The 17200-nt window shown below is 33.1% G+C and overlaps 5 protein-coding genes across 28 annotated transcripts in view; 3 read left to right on the top strand and 2 right to left on the bottom strand.

Moving 5' to 3' along the window:
* Positions 1-2198, top strand: part of LOC132914423 (disintegrin and metalloproteinase domain-containing protein 11) — a 73761-nt gene extending 71563 nt beyond the window's left edge. For 17 of the 19 annotated variants that reach the window (XM_060973514.1, XM_060973515.1, XM_060973527.1 and 14 more), the window contains one exon: positions 1339-2198. In XM_060973514.1, the coding sequence (XP_060829497.1) occupies positions 1339-1978 (640 nt within the window). In that variant the 3' untranslated portion in view covers positions 1979-2198. The remainder of the gene's footprint in view (positions 1-1338) is intronic. The other 2 variants (XM_060973533.1, XM_060973532.1) reach the window with 1 other exon arrangement.
* Positions 2199-3624: 1426 nt separating this feature from the next.
* On the top strand, positions 3625-6721 carry LOC132914441 (protein phosphatase PTC7 homolog). Of its 4 annotated transcripts, none has more exons than XM_060973574.1 (5): positions 3625-3742; positions 5083-5262; positions 5402-5600; positions 5704-5960; positions 6536-6721. In XM_060973574.1, the coding sequence occupies exons 1-5, from the start codon at positions 3727-3729 to the stop codon at positions 6583-6585; spliced, it is 702 nt and encodes a 233-aa protein (XP_060829557.1). In that variant the 5' UTR covers positions 3625-3726; the 3' UTR covers positions 6586-6721. The 4 variants fall into 4 exon arrangements, with proteins under 4 accessions (XP_060829557.1, XP_060829555.1, XP_060829556.1 ...); XM_060973572.1 differs by lacking the exon at positions 3625-3742 and adding an exon at positions 4150-4819 and having other exon boundaries at positions 5083-5244; XM_060973573.1 differs by lacking the exon at positions 3625-3742 and adding an exon at positions 4151-4819 and having other exon boundaries at positions 5083-5220.
* A 397-nt stretch (positions 6722-7118) lies between these two features.
* LOC132914444 (derlin-2) lies at positions 7119-10512 on the bottom strand. Of its 2 annotated transcripts, XR_009659592.1 has the most exons (7): positions 9885-10512; positions 9724-9789; positions 9462-9629; positions 9230-9352; positions 8991-9154; positions 8755-8910; positions 7119-8675 (listed from the first exon to the last, which is right to left on the bottom strand). XR_009659592.1 is itself a non-coding variant. In XM_060973576.1 (6 exons), the coding sequence occupies exons 1-6, from the start codon at positions 9975-9977 to the stop codon at positions 8808-8810; spliced, it is 717 nt and encodes a 238-aa protein (XP_060829559.1). In that variant the 5' UTR covers positions 9978-10512; the 3' UTR covers positions 7119-8807. The 2 variants fall into 2 exon arrangements, 1 of the variants encoding a protein (XP_060829559.1); XM_060973576.1 differs by having other exon boundaries at positions 7119-8910.
* A 345-nt stretch (positions 10513-10857) lies between these two features.
* Positions 10858-17200, top strand: part of LOC132914437 (vacuolar fusion protein CCZ1 homolog) — a 43917-nt gene continuing 37574 nt past the window's right edge. Inside the window, exons 1-10 of one of the 2 annotated variants that reach the window (XM_060973566.1) lie at positions 10860-11347; positions 11457-11547; positions 11636-11729; positions 11840-12055; positions 12129-12304; positions 12389-12532; positions 12622-12767; positions 12847-13108; positions 13194-13321; positions 13388-13640. In XM_060973566.1, coding sequence (XP_060829549.1) covers positions 11269-11347; positions 11457-11547; positions 11636-11729; positions 11840-12055; positions 12129-12304; positions 12389-12532; positions 12622-12767; positions 12847-13108; positions 13194-13321; positions 13388-13440 — 1389 coding nt within the window. In that variant the 5' untranslated portion in view covers positions 10860-11268 and the 3' untranslated portion in view covers positions 13441-13640. Of the gene's footprint in view, positions 11348-11456; positions 11548-11635; positions 11730-11839; positions 12056-12128; positions 12305-12388; positions 12533-12621; positions 12768-12846; positions 13109-13193; positions 13322-13387; positions 13641-17200 lie in introns of those variants that run through there. The other variant, XM_060973565.1, reaches the window with a different exon arrangement.
* LOC132914428 (probable 28S rRNA (cytosine(4447)-C(5))-methyltransferase) lies at positions 13486-16179 on the bottom strand. Its single transcript, XM_060973541.1, has 7 exons — positions 15959-16179; positions 15702-15832; positions 15209-15585; positions 14976-15143; positions 14704-14899; positions 14264-14632; positions 13486-14189 (listed from the first exon to the last, which is right to left on the bottom strand). The coding sequence occupies exons 1-7, from the start codon at positions 16056-16058 to the stop codon at positions 13725-13727; spliced, it is 1806 nt and encodes a 601-aa protein (XP_060829524.1). The 5' UTR covers positions 16059-16179; the 3' UTR covers positions 13486-13724.

The following is a 17200-nucleotide window of genomic DNA, read 5'->3' as shown; positions in this document are numbered from 1 at the left end:
GTCTGTTATTTCTATTTATACTCGCGCGAATGGCCAGAAACCCGAGTTAAGTTGTCGCAAGCATTCTTTGCGTATATCCGTGGCAAAGTGACGATAGTGGAAACTTGCGAGTCACGAGCGATACTCGACGAGCCTAGAAGCGACTCTCTCTTCTTTTCCGCGATGAATCTCTTTGAAAAGCAACGTCTACGTTTACTCGACAGGCGGTTATCTGCGGTTCAAGACGCGCTAGAACGACGCCGCACTTATCCTTATCTGAAGATTTCCTTCCTCGTCGATCGATCATCGATCGCCTTTACGCTTTAATCGTACGACAAAGCTACCAAACGATACTTCGATCAACTCTGTATTCTATATATGTATATGTATGTACATACTTTTCACGTGCAACTGTTGGTAGCCGCAACTGCAAGGCTTCGCACGTGCGCAATAGCTAGAGAAAGCTTACTCTTTACGCAACACATGAATGCGTGTACGCACGCGTTATCCTCCCACGCAGCGCATGAGGCAACACTTCTAATATCATTTTTCGATCAAATTTTTTTTAAGTAATTTATAAAAATGAAGTTCTAAAGATAAACCTTAAAATATTGAATAACTTAATTGGAATGTCTAATACGTGTTAACATTTTCATAAAGAATTGGGAATTTGACAGAACAGGAGAATTGATAAAAATCGATATGGAGCCGATATAATAATAACGAACCGAAACCGAAACCGATATGGACAAGAACTCTTATATCTATAACAGATACACAATTCGATCCCCCCAACTGTAACTGTTTCACTCAGAACCAATATACAACGAGGGGCAAAAGTGTTCGTGCAGTTGCAATGTAGATATAGACAAATCGATATTCTCTATATCGTTATACAATTACATTTATTTGTATAATATTGATTTAATATAATATTAAATGTAATACACCATTACGTATATTTCAATATATTTAATAATACAGAGAATATCGATATTTCTGTTTCTACGTTTCAATTGTACGAGTAGTTTTCTCTTTCGAGGGAAAACTATAGAACAGTTTGAAACAGTTATGTTCGGGACCGTTTCAATCTCTGCTTCGACGAAAATGGAAGACGACATTGTTTTAGCATCGAACTTGATCGAGAAAATCGGTAACGCGTGCATACACGGCTCAGTTGTATACGCGCGGATTCGTGTGTTAAAAAGGGAAATGAAAGGTAAGTTTAAGCGTGGGAAGGGGAACGAAGGATTAAGAGCTTATCGGCGGGATAAAATCCGCGTGTCCGCAGCGTGTGTATGCAGCATTAGTGATCGTGGAATAGATCCAATGGGCTCGTGTAATCTTGTTATTTTCTAGTGATGCATTTATTCAAGCTCAACAACTAGCCCGACGGACTAGTGTGGACGGAGTGCAACACCGGCCACCACAGCAGCCGCCGCCGCCGCCGCCGTCACCGCCACCACCTGCAATGACTGGTAGCACGGTGCAGTTGTTACAGCTGCATCATTCTCAACGAAAGCATCGTCAACAGCCGCAGCAACAGCATCATTGCCACCATCACGCGCAGCAGTCGCAGCTCCAACAGCAGCAGCAGCAGCAGCAGCAGCAGCAGCAGCAGCAGCAGCCGCCGCTGCAGCCGTCGTCGCAACAACATCAAGGTCAACACCAACAACAACAGCAACAACACCACCAACCGCCGGTGGAACAACTGCCAATACAGCAGCGCGGCTATTATCCATCCCCACCCCACACTGATAACGGTCTCGATAACGACGAGACTGAAAATGCTCAATCCCACCAACAAAAGCTCCCCGACGTTCGTGGAATCGATGTTAATCACTTGCCTAATATTAACAAATGCCCACTAGACGATAATTTTAGTCTAGATTGTAACATAAATAATGGTTCCCCTAAAGAATTAAATACCAACAACACTAGTGATAACGAAAATACTGCCCTACTGCCCCCTTCGCATTTTCCTGAGTACAAGCATTGATAATTATTAATCGATGACAGATAGTGTCTATAAAACATAGTGGTGTGATTTAATCTTGAACTCGCATTTTATACTGAATAGTGTAAATAACGATAAACTATTGATCGCAACATCAAGAACAACAAAAACATCGGCAAACAGGTATTAAATTATATGAATTAAAATAATCTATATGAAATGTTTATTAATAAACATTAGTAAAACGATTTACTCGAAGAAACGCATCGCTGTTATTCGTATGTGCCCCTTTCCAACTAAAATATCATGGACTATTCTCATCCGGTGGATCGGTTCAAAAGTGTAAGACGAATTTTAGTCAAAGCAGGATAACGCCGATATATATATATATATTCTACGTTGTTCTCTTTTACTGAAACGCTCCTTTAACTGAAATCCTACTAGCTAATAGTATATCCAAAACCTAACACGTCCTCAGCTTACATTGCACTTTCGATAGTATTATAAGTGCTTTTCTCCAAAACTAATAACTCTGGCTTATACCTTCCCGCCCGTCCACCGGATAAATAATTTATTATTTATTAACTTACTTACGATCGTTTCATAGTTGATTGTTTTACAATTGATTGTACGATATCCGAAAAATAGGGAAATTAGTCGAGTCTATCCTATCTTTTCTCCCTTTTCCCCTCTAATCTTCTTACAATCATTCAATTCCTGTTTCTTACGATCAATTCCAAATATAAAATATATCGTATATCTATACGATAAGTTATTACGAGGATAAATATCAGTTATTAAATCTGGTTAGCAGATTAGTGGTGTCTTATATTATCGATTATTTAATCGGGTTAGGCCTGAAGTTAGTAAACTCTGATAGTCGTTTTATGTGTCCTTTGCTGTAATTTGATATCTCTTCCTCGTAATGCCTTTGATTGATAGCTTTGAAGCATTTTAATGTTCGAATTACTAGCTGTATTCCACAACTACGGACGCGTCCTTGTTATAAAAATGTATACAGAATGCGTATAAAGGATCCTAGAAGTTTACTTTTCTATTCCATCGATTTCCCCCGTGAATCCCCGTCTTCGCAATTTCTTCCCCTTCTTCGAAACATTGCTTATGCGAAAAAAGAAATAAAACAGAAAAAACGAATACACACTCACCGATCGTAACTGATTCGTTGCAAGCTATTACGGATCTTGAAGTTTCCACGTAATTCGAGCAAAAAACTGATCTTTTTCTTCAAACAACGTTCTTTCAAATCGAACTTTCAACTCGTCACTCGCGAACATGCCGACACCACATGTGGAACTTTCGATACCCGCCATCGTTCGAGAATCGCAGGTGGCGTTCTCCGACTTGCGTAACCAACTTCAGGCTCTTCTTTACGATTTCATTTTCATCGATCACGACCTAAACTTTTAATTTCATAATAATTCATAACGTATTGACAAAACCGATTTCCTACGAATAAAAATAGCAATTGTAACGGTAGTGACATTTTTGATGCAACGGTTAAAAGTGATATCAATATCGTAGTAGAAACAAAAACCGCCTTATGTTTTCGTTTACTACTAAAAATCCAAAGAGACTTACGTTTTCATCTCTTCAGAAATTTTACAAATTATATAAATTTGTCAATTCTTTTGACGAATGATCTTTTAATTTGCTCCTTAATTTCTATCTTAACGACAACCTCGCTACAAAAAGTTCATCCTTCGACAATTGAATATGATGGAAAAACCGTCGCATCCATACACAGGAGCACAGGCAACTCTCGCGGTGATATGGTGAAGATTTTAGGTAAGGTCTTTAGTAATCGGAAAATGTTTCTCAATTTGTTTATTAAGCCGTAAAGCTTTTCAATCGAATCGTTAAGCTTCGTCTGGTAGCGGATTGATAAGCACGTCGAATCGCGCATGTATGTGCATGTGACAAACAATCCGAAACACTTTGAATATGTTTCGATACAGATCTGCAAGACTTCCATGATTTTCAGAAGTTTCAAGCTATCGAATTCAATTCGAGGTGATTCGAATTTTAATATGTAGTTTTGAAAAACATCGAATCGTTTCGAAACTGAGCTTCCTCGTTTCATAGTTACCGGTTTCACCCAAGGATGGCGTTAAATGTAAAACTAAAAATTACTCAATGAAAATACCTATTAGACTGCAGTGCTCTTTGACTTAGCAGTCGATTTGTAAAGCAAAGTTTGACGACATTAGAAGCTTGCTCTTATCAGACGTCCCGTGTACCTCAATCTGAAGTCAGATGCAAAGCATATATCATGTACATGCATATGTTGCTATGTATGTTGGTGCAATGTTAACGGTGTTCAAGTCGATTAGCTAAATGCACTGTAGCACCAGTAGGTACTTTCTCGGGTTACATCGTACCAGGAGATAATTTCAATTGAAATCGCGGTCACGCCGATCATCGTTTCTTCTCGCGTGAATCGGAATTCGAGAACAGAGTGGTCGATGCCAAGTGCGATAAAACAAATAGTTGGTAAATTTGATCGATGTTACATGCACCTCCAACAAAAACAACAAAACATGCCTCCGATACGCTTGTGAATTGACTGCACGATTCATGCAGATTCGTCGTTTAGTTAATAAAGATGTGCGTCACAAAAGTTTGAGCCTCACCGTACAATGCAGTCCATTTATTGGACCGGGAGGCTGCTGTCTCGAACGATATGGAATGGCATATCAAATTATACAGCGTACGCTGATCCTAATGTGAATAAACGCCGCGAAGCATCTTTCATTTCGGCTGTGTGTGGCTTTCCGAAAGATTTTACACGAGGACGTATACGTAAGGGACAGTTCGGCGATGATGCTTGGTTTAGTGCCAAATTCAAGACTGTCGAAGTAATAGGTAATGTTAGTCTGCCAGACCCATGGAAAAACGGTCGTATCGTTGCAACGCTTTGTCCTGTATTCGCACATGACTGATAGTATGCAGAACTCCTAGACGTTTTACGTTTTATACTTTTTCTTGCCGTTACGATTATATCCGTTGATACCAACTCTCTGTCAAAAAGAAAAACATTTCGATAAAACATAAGAATCCTAATCTCGGCTATTACTATTAGACATTTTCTCGTCTAGTAGAATTTTACAGTTCTTCGATCTTTTTAGGCGTAGCGGATGGTGTAGGCGGATGGAGGCATTATGGAATCGATCCAGGAGAGTTTTCTAGTTTCCTCATGAGAACTTGTGAAAGACTGGTCTCTATGGGCAGGTTCACACCTTCTGAACCAGCTGGTTTATTAGCACGTAGTTACTATGAATTACTAGAAAGTAAACAACCCATATTAGGTATTAGAAGCAACTTGTGGTTTACACATTTTTTTTTTTTTTTTTTTTATATTTTGCAAAGACTCTATGTTTCCAGGGAGAAGTGAGAAACAAGGTTACATTAGTGTAATTAATGTAATGTGTTGTGTGACTTTTTCAGGTAGCAGTACTGCATGCGTTATAGTTCTCAATAAAGAAACAAGCAGCATTTGCGCAGCTAATATCGGTGATAGTGGCTTCGTAGTTGTAAGAAAAGGAGAAGTAGTTCATCGTTCTTCCGAACAACAACACTACTTTAATACCCCGTTTCAGTTGTCTCTTCCACCTCCAGGACATTCTGATCTGGTGCTTAGCGACAGGTATTATACTTCGCAAGTACATTGTCAACTTACATTATGTATTTAATAATAATGTCTCGTTAACATACTTCCCTATTCACAACATTGTATATTTTAATTATAGTCCAGAGTCTGCGGATACTTCGAGTTTTGGAGTTGAAGATGGTGATGTAATTCTTTTAGCGACAGATGGGGTATTTGATAATGTGCCTGACCAATTACTTATCACGGAGATGCGTAAAGTTCAAGGAGAAAGAGATCCTACTAAGATACAAGGAGTTGCCAACTCGATAGCATGGATGGCTCGTAGTTTAGCTTTTGACGGCGCATTTATGTCTCCATTTGCACAAAGTGCTAGAGAGAATGGAATTGACACTATAGGTACGTAAATCATGTTGACATTTAAACTACCATATAAAATTATTTCAGAGCCGACTTCGAATGCGTAGTCTTAATATTTTCTAGTTATAGAAACACATAGTTCTTAATAAAAAATATATTCAATTTATTCGTACCATACATTTCACAATTTTTCTTATATATCTTATGCATGTACAGAGTGTTGTTTACTTTGGTAAGAACTTTGTAACAAAGCAATTTCCCTTCTGTACTTTTTTAACTACTTCATCATTCTTACATCTAGAATAAAAAGCTTATACAAATATGCTGTTTTTTTCCTTTTTCTTTCTTCCCTTTCCTTCCTTTCCTTTTTTTTTTTTTTCTTTTTTTTTTTTTTTTTTTTTTTTTTTTTTGGGTTTTTTACTCTTCCTTTTTTTCATTTTCTAACAAACAAAGTAGCTATCTCTCAAAGTAAACACATTGATGGTTCAAATGGGATTTTATTACTAATTTGTTTAAATAGGATAATCATTTCATTTACTGTAGGATAAACAAAACTAATATAAACATATAAACATTAACGTGTATATCCAAAACATGTTTCTTCTATTTTTTAGGTGGTAAACCAGATGACATTACAGTGCTTTTAGCAACGGTGGCAATATAATAAAGTATGTACAATAGAGTCTTGATCATTGTATTATAGTCCATGTCATTGCGTATATGTACCTAGTTATACATCATGATATCTCGTTATGATAATCATTTATTATTTAAATCTGAATAAATGGTTTTGTAAATCATTCCCCACCTCAATTAATTTTTTCTATAACCATTATAAGAAACGTTACTTTTCAAAAAGAACATCGATGGTTAAACTCATTTTTTGACTAGCAAAAATTTGCATGTAAGTATACAAATTTGTTCAAATATATGCTAAACAAGAAGTTACAAAAGTTGTTACTTTTGCGGACGGTAACGGTACGTATCATATGGCACAATAACATAATGAAGCAACACTGTAATGTATTATGAATAAAAGCTATATATCTCGTTGGATTAAATATTCAAAAAATTATAGAAAATTTCACGAATGGTCATGTAAGAATAAATGTATTTAAAGTTTAATTGAGAATTAAATGCATTCGATCTCTTATACTACTATGTATAGACTAATAACATGAATTTATACAATAATAATTTCAAACTAAATTGAACCATTTTATTTCATTGTAATGGTCATATAAATAACAGTTTCACTTAATATTTACAAGAGGGATACTATCTAGTTAAATCCCCGAGGCTTTCGTGGCCTGGATTCTTGCAGTTAAAATTGTTAAAGTCTTCGGTATATTAACTGCGTTCTTTTGGACGATATAACTACAACTTCCACACTTACGGTATACTCAGAGTATAAGATATATTTTTAATTGCGCTAGCAACAGAACATCGCTTATTTTCCAAAAGGACGCGAGTTACACGCGCAAGTCTCTCACAGTTTTAACTATCCTCTACTTAGTAAGTAATACATAATCGTTCAAGTGGAAATTCTTTCTAATACTTTGGCTTTTTGCCGATGTACACATTGTCATACTAAGTTTAACAAACGTATTATTATATTATATACTAGAATGCAATCATTTGATAAGTAATATGAATACATCACAGTATAACGTGTAATATGATATTCTAAATTCTAAGTCGAGCAATCAATTGACGGTAAAGGTCATTAGTTTACTAGGAGAAAACAGATAAATGAAAACAACTACATTTACCTATGAACTACCAACTGTCTTTGTTAATTTACTAGTATCTTTTCTTCATTCTTAAATTATTCGTAAATTATAAACATCACAAAAAAGGAATGCCATTTTATGTTTTATTTTGAAATTAAATAACACTATATTTTATATTATTTTTTATCAAATGCCCATGAAAAAAGAAACTGTGATGTATTCTGTTATTTACAATATTATATATCTTCAGACACGGTATCAAATGTATTATTACATAATTAAAAAAGACTGGAGGATTATTTATAATAGGAGAATAAATAAAAGTATTTACATCATTCGATTATGTAAGATTTTTTACAATAGAATCTTTTGGAATCAGGGGTTTCAATTTTGTGTTTCTGCAAACATTAAAAATAGTATTTTATACTCTAGTATACAAGTCCCTTCTTGTTTAACAAAATGTTACACAGCGAAAATCTAAAAGTTGTAATTTTCTATTTTCGGTTAAAATTGTATATTGTATCAGGCACAAGATTGTAGTAAAAATTCATGCTGTGCATAATATAATTATTACGAAAACAGTATTTAAACGAATTTTATGATAGATTAAATACTTACTAAAATGAAGTTTCAAAGGAAATTTAAGAGTAGGACAGTTCGCATTGTTTCCATGTAGATATCTTAAACTTTATACAATTATAGAAATTTCGCAAATGATATCTGATCTGAAATCTATGCTATGTTAATTAATGAACACAGATATACCCCAAAATATTTCGTTTTTAACGTATATGTTATCAATATGAAACTTCTTTGTATTCTCGGAAAATCGTAAGCACTATAAATATATCACAATAGTCGATTATCTGAGAAATACTGTTTTCATTTATGTATATTACTTGCATAATATATTCTGAGATACATACAGAAATTTTTTTGTAGAAAAATTGTAACCCCTGTAGAAAATTGGAAGTCTTATCTTTGTTATAATTTTTCCATTACATGTCACATAATGTCAAGGCTGCAAATGTTTAGTACTTTTGTTAGTGACTGGGAAAATCAAGGAACAATGTTGTGTATGTAGCAGTGTAAAAGTTTACTTGATATGCCAATTGGTAAGAGATGGTTTGGAAGCAGGACCTTGAATTTAGAATCATTGCATATTGGCTTCTTGACCCCAATTAAATCCACCAGGACGATCTTCAGGCGGTGGAGTATAATCTGGATCTTCTGGGTGTGCGTCAAACAAAGTCTTACTGTGAACAAACAACAAACGATAATATCGCATTCACGACATATAATTTGGAACGATAACCCTTTTATCCAAGTAACTTACAGTATTTGTGGAGTTTTAAGGACACGAAAACCTCCTCGTAAGCGCGGAAACACATCTTCTGCAAAGTAATACATATGTCCCACAGCCATTCCGACTAGATCGACCCAAATTGTATTACCAAGAAGCACAGAAAAACCAAGAAGCACCCAAGGCAGATACGGTGCCTATTGATAAAGAAAAATACATTTAAAAACAATTCACTCTATTTCCCTCTGTAAAACAAGAAATTAAAAACTTACTTGGAAATTTAAAAGTCCAAAAAAGTTTAATCTGACAAATGGATTTCTCCGAGACCAAACGTAAACCAACATAACTGTCAATGCATGGCCCAGGAATAACAAATTAACAAAAAATGCGATTGTCTATAGTAAGCTTAGGATAATTACGCATAATACAATATATATATCGGTGTTATATTTACTTTATCTGTAATTTAAGAAAGACAATAAATGAAGTGTTAAAAAAGGATACGATCATGCACATGCCCCCAAAAATGAACATCATTACAAAGTCAGATGTTCTTCTGCGAAACGATCCTTCCTCTAACATTCGACAGTATCGATAAGTAAAGATCATATTGAAAAGAAAATTGAAACCCATATTTCCAAAGAATAAAAACGTAGTTATCAATCTCCATAGCTGAAAGAATATTTATGTTACAAAAGATAATGATCGTAAAATGCAGAAAGCTGATGCGAGGCTAAGGAGTAATAATTAATAGATAATTGTTTACCTGATATTGTTCAATGATCAACGTGGGATTAAAATACAATCGAAATGGTGATACCAAATCTAGTTGCTAAAATGGGGGAATAAAAATAATTTGATAATTACATTTTGTAAATGGCATTTTGCAGACATAGAACTATCTTATGAGAAAAACATTTTACAAACCACAGCAAGAGACGTGATGACACAAGCTGTTGTATAAGCTCGTGTCACCACAGGTATTTGCATGTACTCCTGCCGGAAAGTTTGATAGGCCATTGGTGTATCGTTACGATCTTCTGTACACCTAAAGACCAATTTCTTTTCCAGACTCTTCGCCCTTACTTTTTATTATCACATGTTGCTCATTACTGTGCGTTATCTAAATTTAATCATTACCCACATCACGACAAATTTGTTATGTTCAATTTTGTACACGTAATACGTGAAATTCGTTATAATCGAATAACACGAGTTTCGATTCTACATGGTTATCGATAGAAGCTTCGTGGACTTTTCGCATTCGTGGAAATGTCGCCAAGATGTAACACTTATTAGTCGAACTTACTTAATTACACGTTTTTGTAGTCGCGGAAGAAAATTTTTATAAACACGAAAAGATTCTCATGTTCCTAATTCTTACAATTCAAGTTTACGATGGCTTTGTTAATCTCATGACTAAATTTGAAAAATCTACAACTAATTTACTCATGTTGATATATATTTTAATATTTGTTGTATTTTAGCAAAACATTTAATAAAACAGATATATACGCTGATAATTTATAATATTTAAATTATCGATTTTTAACATTCAAGTTATTCATTTATAACTAGACCGTGAATTCCTATGGAAGTTCTATATTTGATAATATGCTTAAGAAAAATAGAATCTCGGTAGAAAACTATTTTACCTATCGAGTATTATACAAAACACTGTACTTCAAACTTTATTTATTTACATACATATTTTTTCATATTATGTATATTCTATGTAATTTTGCACTGTCAAATTTCCTATAGATGCATAAAAATCCGCAGTCTATTTATAACGTTTATGCTATTCATTTATAACAATTAGGCTGTTAATTTACAACATGCTCCCGACAACGCACATAAATAACAATTACTCGTGAACCAAATATGATATAAGAAGCCTTATCTGTGATATTATCGATCTTTTGTATGTTAAAAGTCATAAAGGTTTACCTATTTAAATTAACATAACAGAGAAATATAAACGATAATAAATATAAATAACAAGTGATATACATTTAATTTTATTATAAAATCTATACGTATATAATATTTAATGTTGGGAAACGCATCATATATCATATGACACTGGTGACAACAAAGCGTGCTGCCACCTCAGCATCTATGTATTAAGTTTTCAAAATAATTTATCAACTACGTACTGATTGTTCAAAGTTGTTCTTTATTTGTTGGCTAAAATGTTTCAGCAAAGAAAACGCAAATAAGCGTTTAAATCGATAAGTTATTGTGGTAACGCTTTTGCATTTTATATGAAAAAAGGGCTAAATATCTTTTGTTTAAATTATTTGTCAAAATGTCATCGAAAACGGAGGTTACGTTAGAACATTTTTATATATTCAATGGCACATATGCAAAAAAAGAGGGAGAGGCAAGTAAATTAAATTTATCAATAAAATATTTACATACAAAAATTACAAAATTCTTACACACTACATACGTACAATGCAAGTGTGTTCTTGTGTATTTTTTGCATGCAGGAAGAAAAAAAGATCCTCTATTATTATCCAGAAAGAGATTTAGATGTTCAAATTAAAAATATAGGGCTCAGCGAAGCAATTATTAAATTTGCGCAGTATGTATAAACATATTTTTCTATATTCTTAAAGTTTCTATCTTTACGTACAATATTAAGATTATGTTCTTGCTTTCCAAATTTTTAGATCATTTAATCCTGGTCAACCGTGCGATTATTGTCATACACATAAAACTCGTCAAATTTATTATCAACCAGAATCAAACTTTTGGATGGTGATGGTAAGATTTTATTGCTATCAGAAAATGTATAAAAGAATATAACATATAATATTTTATAATATCGTATAAAATTCATGAATATTTGTTCATAGATCTCAATTGTTTCATAGATTGTCGGTGTACCTTACATATGGAAAGAGAAAGATGGTAACAAATATACAGAATATCAATACGATGAAGTTTCTAGCAGTGTTTGTCAATCTATATTGAAGCAAGCGTATGTTATGTTTAGACTATTTATGGGATCATTTGACACCATTATTAATGAACCTGATTGTGGGTCGATAACGTTATTAAAACACAAACTTGAACATTTTTATTCGAGGGTAAGGGGAATTCTTAAAATGTACAGTTTCTGTATTTTTCGATATAACTTTCAATATCATGTATTTTTCACAGTATCTAATGTCCTTAAAGTTGAATAATAGCGATATTTTGGATGTTTTCCAAGGCTTACAATTCTTACCTCTTGACAAAATAACATTTTTACGGGTTCAGTGTTTTATGAATCTTGTAGAGGCCATGTTTTCTCAAGTGAAATATACCGCATTTCTTTACAACGATCAAGTTGTATGGTTAGTAATTATGTAAACGCTGTTATACTATTATAATATAATATACGCATAACAATTAAAGAATCAATGCCCGTTATCACTTAGGAGTGGTTTGGAGCCAGAGGATATGCAAGTAGTTTATAATTATCTAGTGAGTACGCTTTTACCAGCTCATCTTGAAAAAGAATTACACGAGGGTTCAATGCCCAGAAATTCACCTTCACCATTTACTACCACTCATTATGGAAAGTTAGTACACGCAAAATAATTTAATGTTCTATATATAACAAAATAATAAGTTATATATATATATATATATATATATATATATCTTATAGATTTGTCACTGGCCCATCTAGTATTAATGAACCAAGCTTAATCGGTAAATCTCCTAAGGTATATATCAATTATTCTACAAAACCGGTGTCGTTATATTTAGTTGTTTACAGAGCATTAAGCGCTACAATATGTTTGTTTGTTGACAGTAAGTACCTTACTCTTTCTATTCTCTTCTTTTTAAATAATCATGCAAAAACTTTAAAATTGGAGTGCTTATTTTACAGGCAAAACAAGTTTGTTAATAGATTTCTTTAAAAGCCTGGATAGTTTTCTTGGCCCGCAATTAACCACACTTGTTAGTTCGGTTGCAGAACAATGTGCTAAACACGTAATAGTTTCGTCGGAATCTTGCAAATACCTGTATTTTAATAAACTTAATTTAGCATATAAAAGTACAATACATCCGGATAATAGACGATGTTCTAATGTGCTTACAACGCCCGAAGTGTTGAGAGTTATCACTGATATATATAATGACACCAATAAGTTAGTACATAACGCAATAATGTTTTGATGTAAGATTGTTATCTTACAATTAGAGTACACTTCTTCTTTTTTTTTATAATTTCAGATTAAAAGAAGCTGGAGAAATAATTATAAAAACTATGAGCGATTATTGGGTTGTTGGAAAGTTATCGAACTTGAGGGAATTTTTTGTAGTTATTCAACAAAAAAGTGCAAGTATAATGGAAATAGAAGGTATATACGTTGTACATGTATGTATGTATATACATAAAATTATACAAGTAATAATTTTTATTTCAGATGACGTGAAAAAACTATGTGAAAAGGAATTGAAAAGTATATTTTTCCATTAATGGAAAGGCCTCATAAATTTACCGAGTATAAAAATTTAACGACTATTTTATATGACGATTAAAATAGCTGTTTACGCTTTTAATTAATATACAAGCAATGTATAATCTGAAATATAACGCTGTAACTATGGAAGTAATTTATATATAAAGTTAATGTAAAATATAAAATCTGTACAGACAAATTATATATTTTTAATATATTTAAATTGCTTGGACAACATTTTTCCAAATGTTACATTATAAAATTTATTAATTTATTAATTAATTTATTTTAAAAACGACCATTAATCAAAAGAGCCTTCCTCTGCATCTTTGTTTTTGTGAACAATATTGGAGAATTTTTTTAATTTCGCCACAAAAAATCCGTCCATATTATGCACATGGGGATAAAATCGTTTTGTTAATTTCAACGAAGGATGAAATCTGTATTGTCTATAACTGGTAAAACCTTCGGCGCCAAATTCCAGTCCAGTCGGTATTAATTTAACATCACGTTTCTTAAGAGCAAAATCAATAACCCATTCATTCTCTTCCGGAAGAATCGAACACGTAGAATAAACGATAATCCCACCGGATTCCGAACGTGCATTAGCACAATCTATAGCCGCCAAAAGTAATTCCTTTTGTAATGTACAACAACGCTGTATATCTACTTCATCTTTGTTTGTCTTAACACTTGGATCTTTTGATACAACACCAGTACCAGTGCATGGTGCATCTAATAATACTCTATCGAAACCTTTAATCACCTGAAAATTATACATTTTAATCAATTTGACCGCATCATATATTCAACGTGTTCATACATATTATTAATACTTACTGTTGGTAACTTTCGCCCATCGTAAGTACAAACGACTGAATTCGTGATGCCAAGTCTGTGAAAATTGCCGACAACTGCTTTTATCCTTTCTTCGTTTACATCGTTTGAGAAGAGTACACCTGTGTTTTTCATAAGTGCTGCTATGTGCGATGATTTTCCTCCGGGCGCGGCACACATATCAAGAACCCTCTCGTTTTCCTTAGGATCCAAAGCCATAACAGGTAAGAAGCTAGATGCACCCTGAAGAATGTAATGTCCCGCTAAATACTCTGGTGTCGCACCCATAGGAACTTGCGACGAATAAATCACTAATCCAACTTTTGTCCATTTGCCAATAGGATCTAAATTGACCCCTCTGTTGATCAAAGCCTGAAATATTAATATCATGATAAATTAAAGGATATTGAAGATATCTATTGCATATTTCGTTCAATAAATACCTCAGCTAAGTCGCGACGACGTGTTTTCAATACATTCGTTCGTATCGTCATAGGCCTCTGGACTTCACTTGCTTCCAAAAATTCTAATAACTCATCCAGTGGAAATATTTGTATCAGTTTTTCCATCAAGAAATTATTATAACTATAGTACGTACATAAATCACTTCTAAGAAGGTCCATATACTCAGTACGCGATCTTCAAAAAAGATAAAATTGTACAATTCCTTGAAATTCTTCGATGATATAAAACCCTTTAACCCTAAGACATATACCTATTTGTATCGCGCAACCTTTTAAAATCAGACAATATCATAACAACGTCTTTTATACGTTGTTGTACATCTTTCAGATTAGTAACATCTGCAAGCTCTTCTTTAGTGGGAAAAGTAAAGACACATTGTTGTAAGGTCATATCATGCATTTCCTCTTCTGCTAGCTTTCTAATAAAGAGAAAGTTAATTAGATTTTAAATGAAAAGTTTAATAGAATAATAAGTCATGCTCACTGTTCTTCTTCTTGCTTCTTTTTCAACTTCTTATTTGCTTCTTCGATAGGAAGTAGATCAACATCGTCGTTATTAGAACTATCATCATCTTCCTCACTTTGATCTACTTCCTCGTAATCCATTTCTCCATTTTGACCATATTCTTCATTGTCACTGGATCCTTTATCAGTCTCATCATCTGTGTCATTGTCAAGTAATTTCTTTCTTTTAATCTTTTGTTGCTCGTCTTGTATCACTCCTTCGTTATCAGACATATTAATATCACTGTCAAACTGCATTTGATCATTTTTACGACTGAAACTGTCATTTCTTGGTCCTTCTTTAAGAGATTTCCTCTTCTTCTTTATTTTTAATAGTTTTGAGGTATTTTTTATATCCTAATACAATAATACAGTATATTTTACTAATGTTGTTGTGTACTTATATACATACATAAATATATAAACATATAAATTAAGACTTAATCATTAGAGAGAAAAAAAGGAAATCTTACGTCTTCGGTTACGGCGTCCTCCACCTTCTCGCCATTCTTTTTCTGTAATTTCCTTACTTTTTCGTCTAACTTTTGTTTCTTTAATAATCTCTTCCTTGCTCGTTGCTTCTGTCTATGACTTAACTCTTTTCCTTCGTTTATTAGATAAAAGTTATACGATTATTTCTCTACATACTCATGCAATATGCAATATATATATACTTGTATATATATTTAAGGTATATGTATATGTATAAATAATAAATTTCTCTGCATACCTAGTAATTCCCTTGGAAACGTTGGATCACCTTGCTTCTTTGCTTTTCTTCCATGACCACTCGACGGAGTCGTGTCATCAAACTTAGCTTTTCGTCCCATTTTAATATATTTTATGCCACGATTGTTATTAAACAGGTTTTGATATTTTTATTAAACGGAACGTGATATGTTATTTCGTGTATACAACCTTTACATTTTCTATTATTACATATTATTACATATTATTATATATGTTACTAAATCTATTATTATATATCATTATATTATATGTTATTTAAACAAAGAGAATTAGATGAAAAAAACAAGAAATTGCAAATGTTGCTTGCAATCTTTTTGAAAAAGAACACGTGAGGTATAACCTATCTTTTAATATTTTTCGTTTAGCTCTACGTAGATATTACCAACTTAGGAAATTACGAGAATACTATACGAAAATGAAATACTTTTTTCTTTAAAACTTGTAGACATTAAAAGATGTATGAATATTTGTATAAGAGAGGTTTGTATATTCTTTATTGCACAATTAGTCTCAGAAGAATAAAAAGTTCAAATAATATTATTTTATTGAATAAAATAACTAACATAAGATAGGAAAATCGTACGTATTTTTGGGGCATTTGACGCGGTTGTTGCCCGCGGGGTGCTGAAGCACTCTGTTCGCGTAACAATTTCAAACAATTCGAAAAACGAACTCGTCGTTTAAGTGGAGAAATACACAACGAGAAAGATTAACTTGAACAGTAATTTATAGTTAAAATTGAGCTATAATAGACAGAGTACTTTAACAAAGATTTGCATTTTAATGAAATTTACTTAGACACTGAGCTTAGCGTGGCGGTTCTAACGAATTCTACGATTCAACGATTCCAATTATGTGGATCGCAGAGTAGCTCATTTATCTGCTCGGATTTTACACGACAATCTATGATTTACTTGTTATCCAGTAACACAAATTATTATTAACTAATGCTAATAAACATTCATTTGATTGAAGTTTATTATCGACGGAGTTTATCAAGAAAACAGACGAAATAGTAGATTACTGTAATTCTTATTACATTAATAATAATTGGAAGAAAATACCGTTATATACGAAGGATTCTGATGTATATAGTACATTGATTGATTCTATGGGATGGTTACTAATTTTATAGGTTCTTGTATATGCTAAGTTTCGTTTCCGTCGTCAATTGACCACACGATGCGGCATTTGAGCCGTGAAACAACTAGAATTACTGAAC

Source organism: Bombus pascuorum, chromosome 15 (genome assembly GCF_905332965.1).
Source record: "Bombus pascuorum chromosome 15, iyBomPasc1.1, whole genome shotgun sequence".
Classification (NCBI taxonomy): Eukaryota; Metazoa; Arthropoda; class Insecta; order Hymenoptera; family Apidae; genus Bombus; species Bombus pascuorum.
Note: the sequence above shows the minus strand (reverse complement) of the source record. Positions and strands in the feature narration are given on the sequence as shown.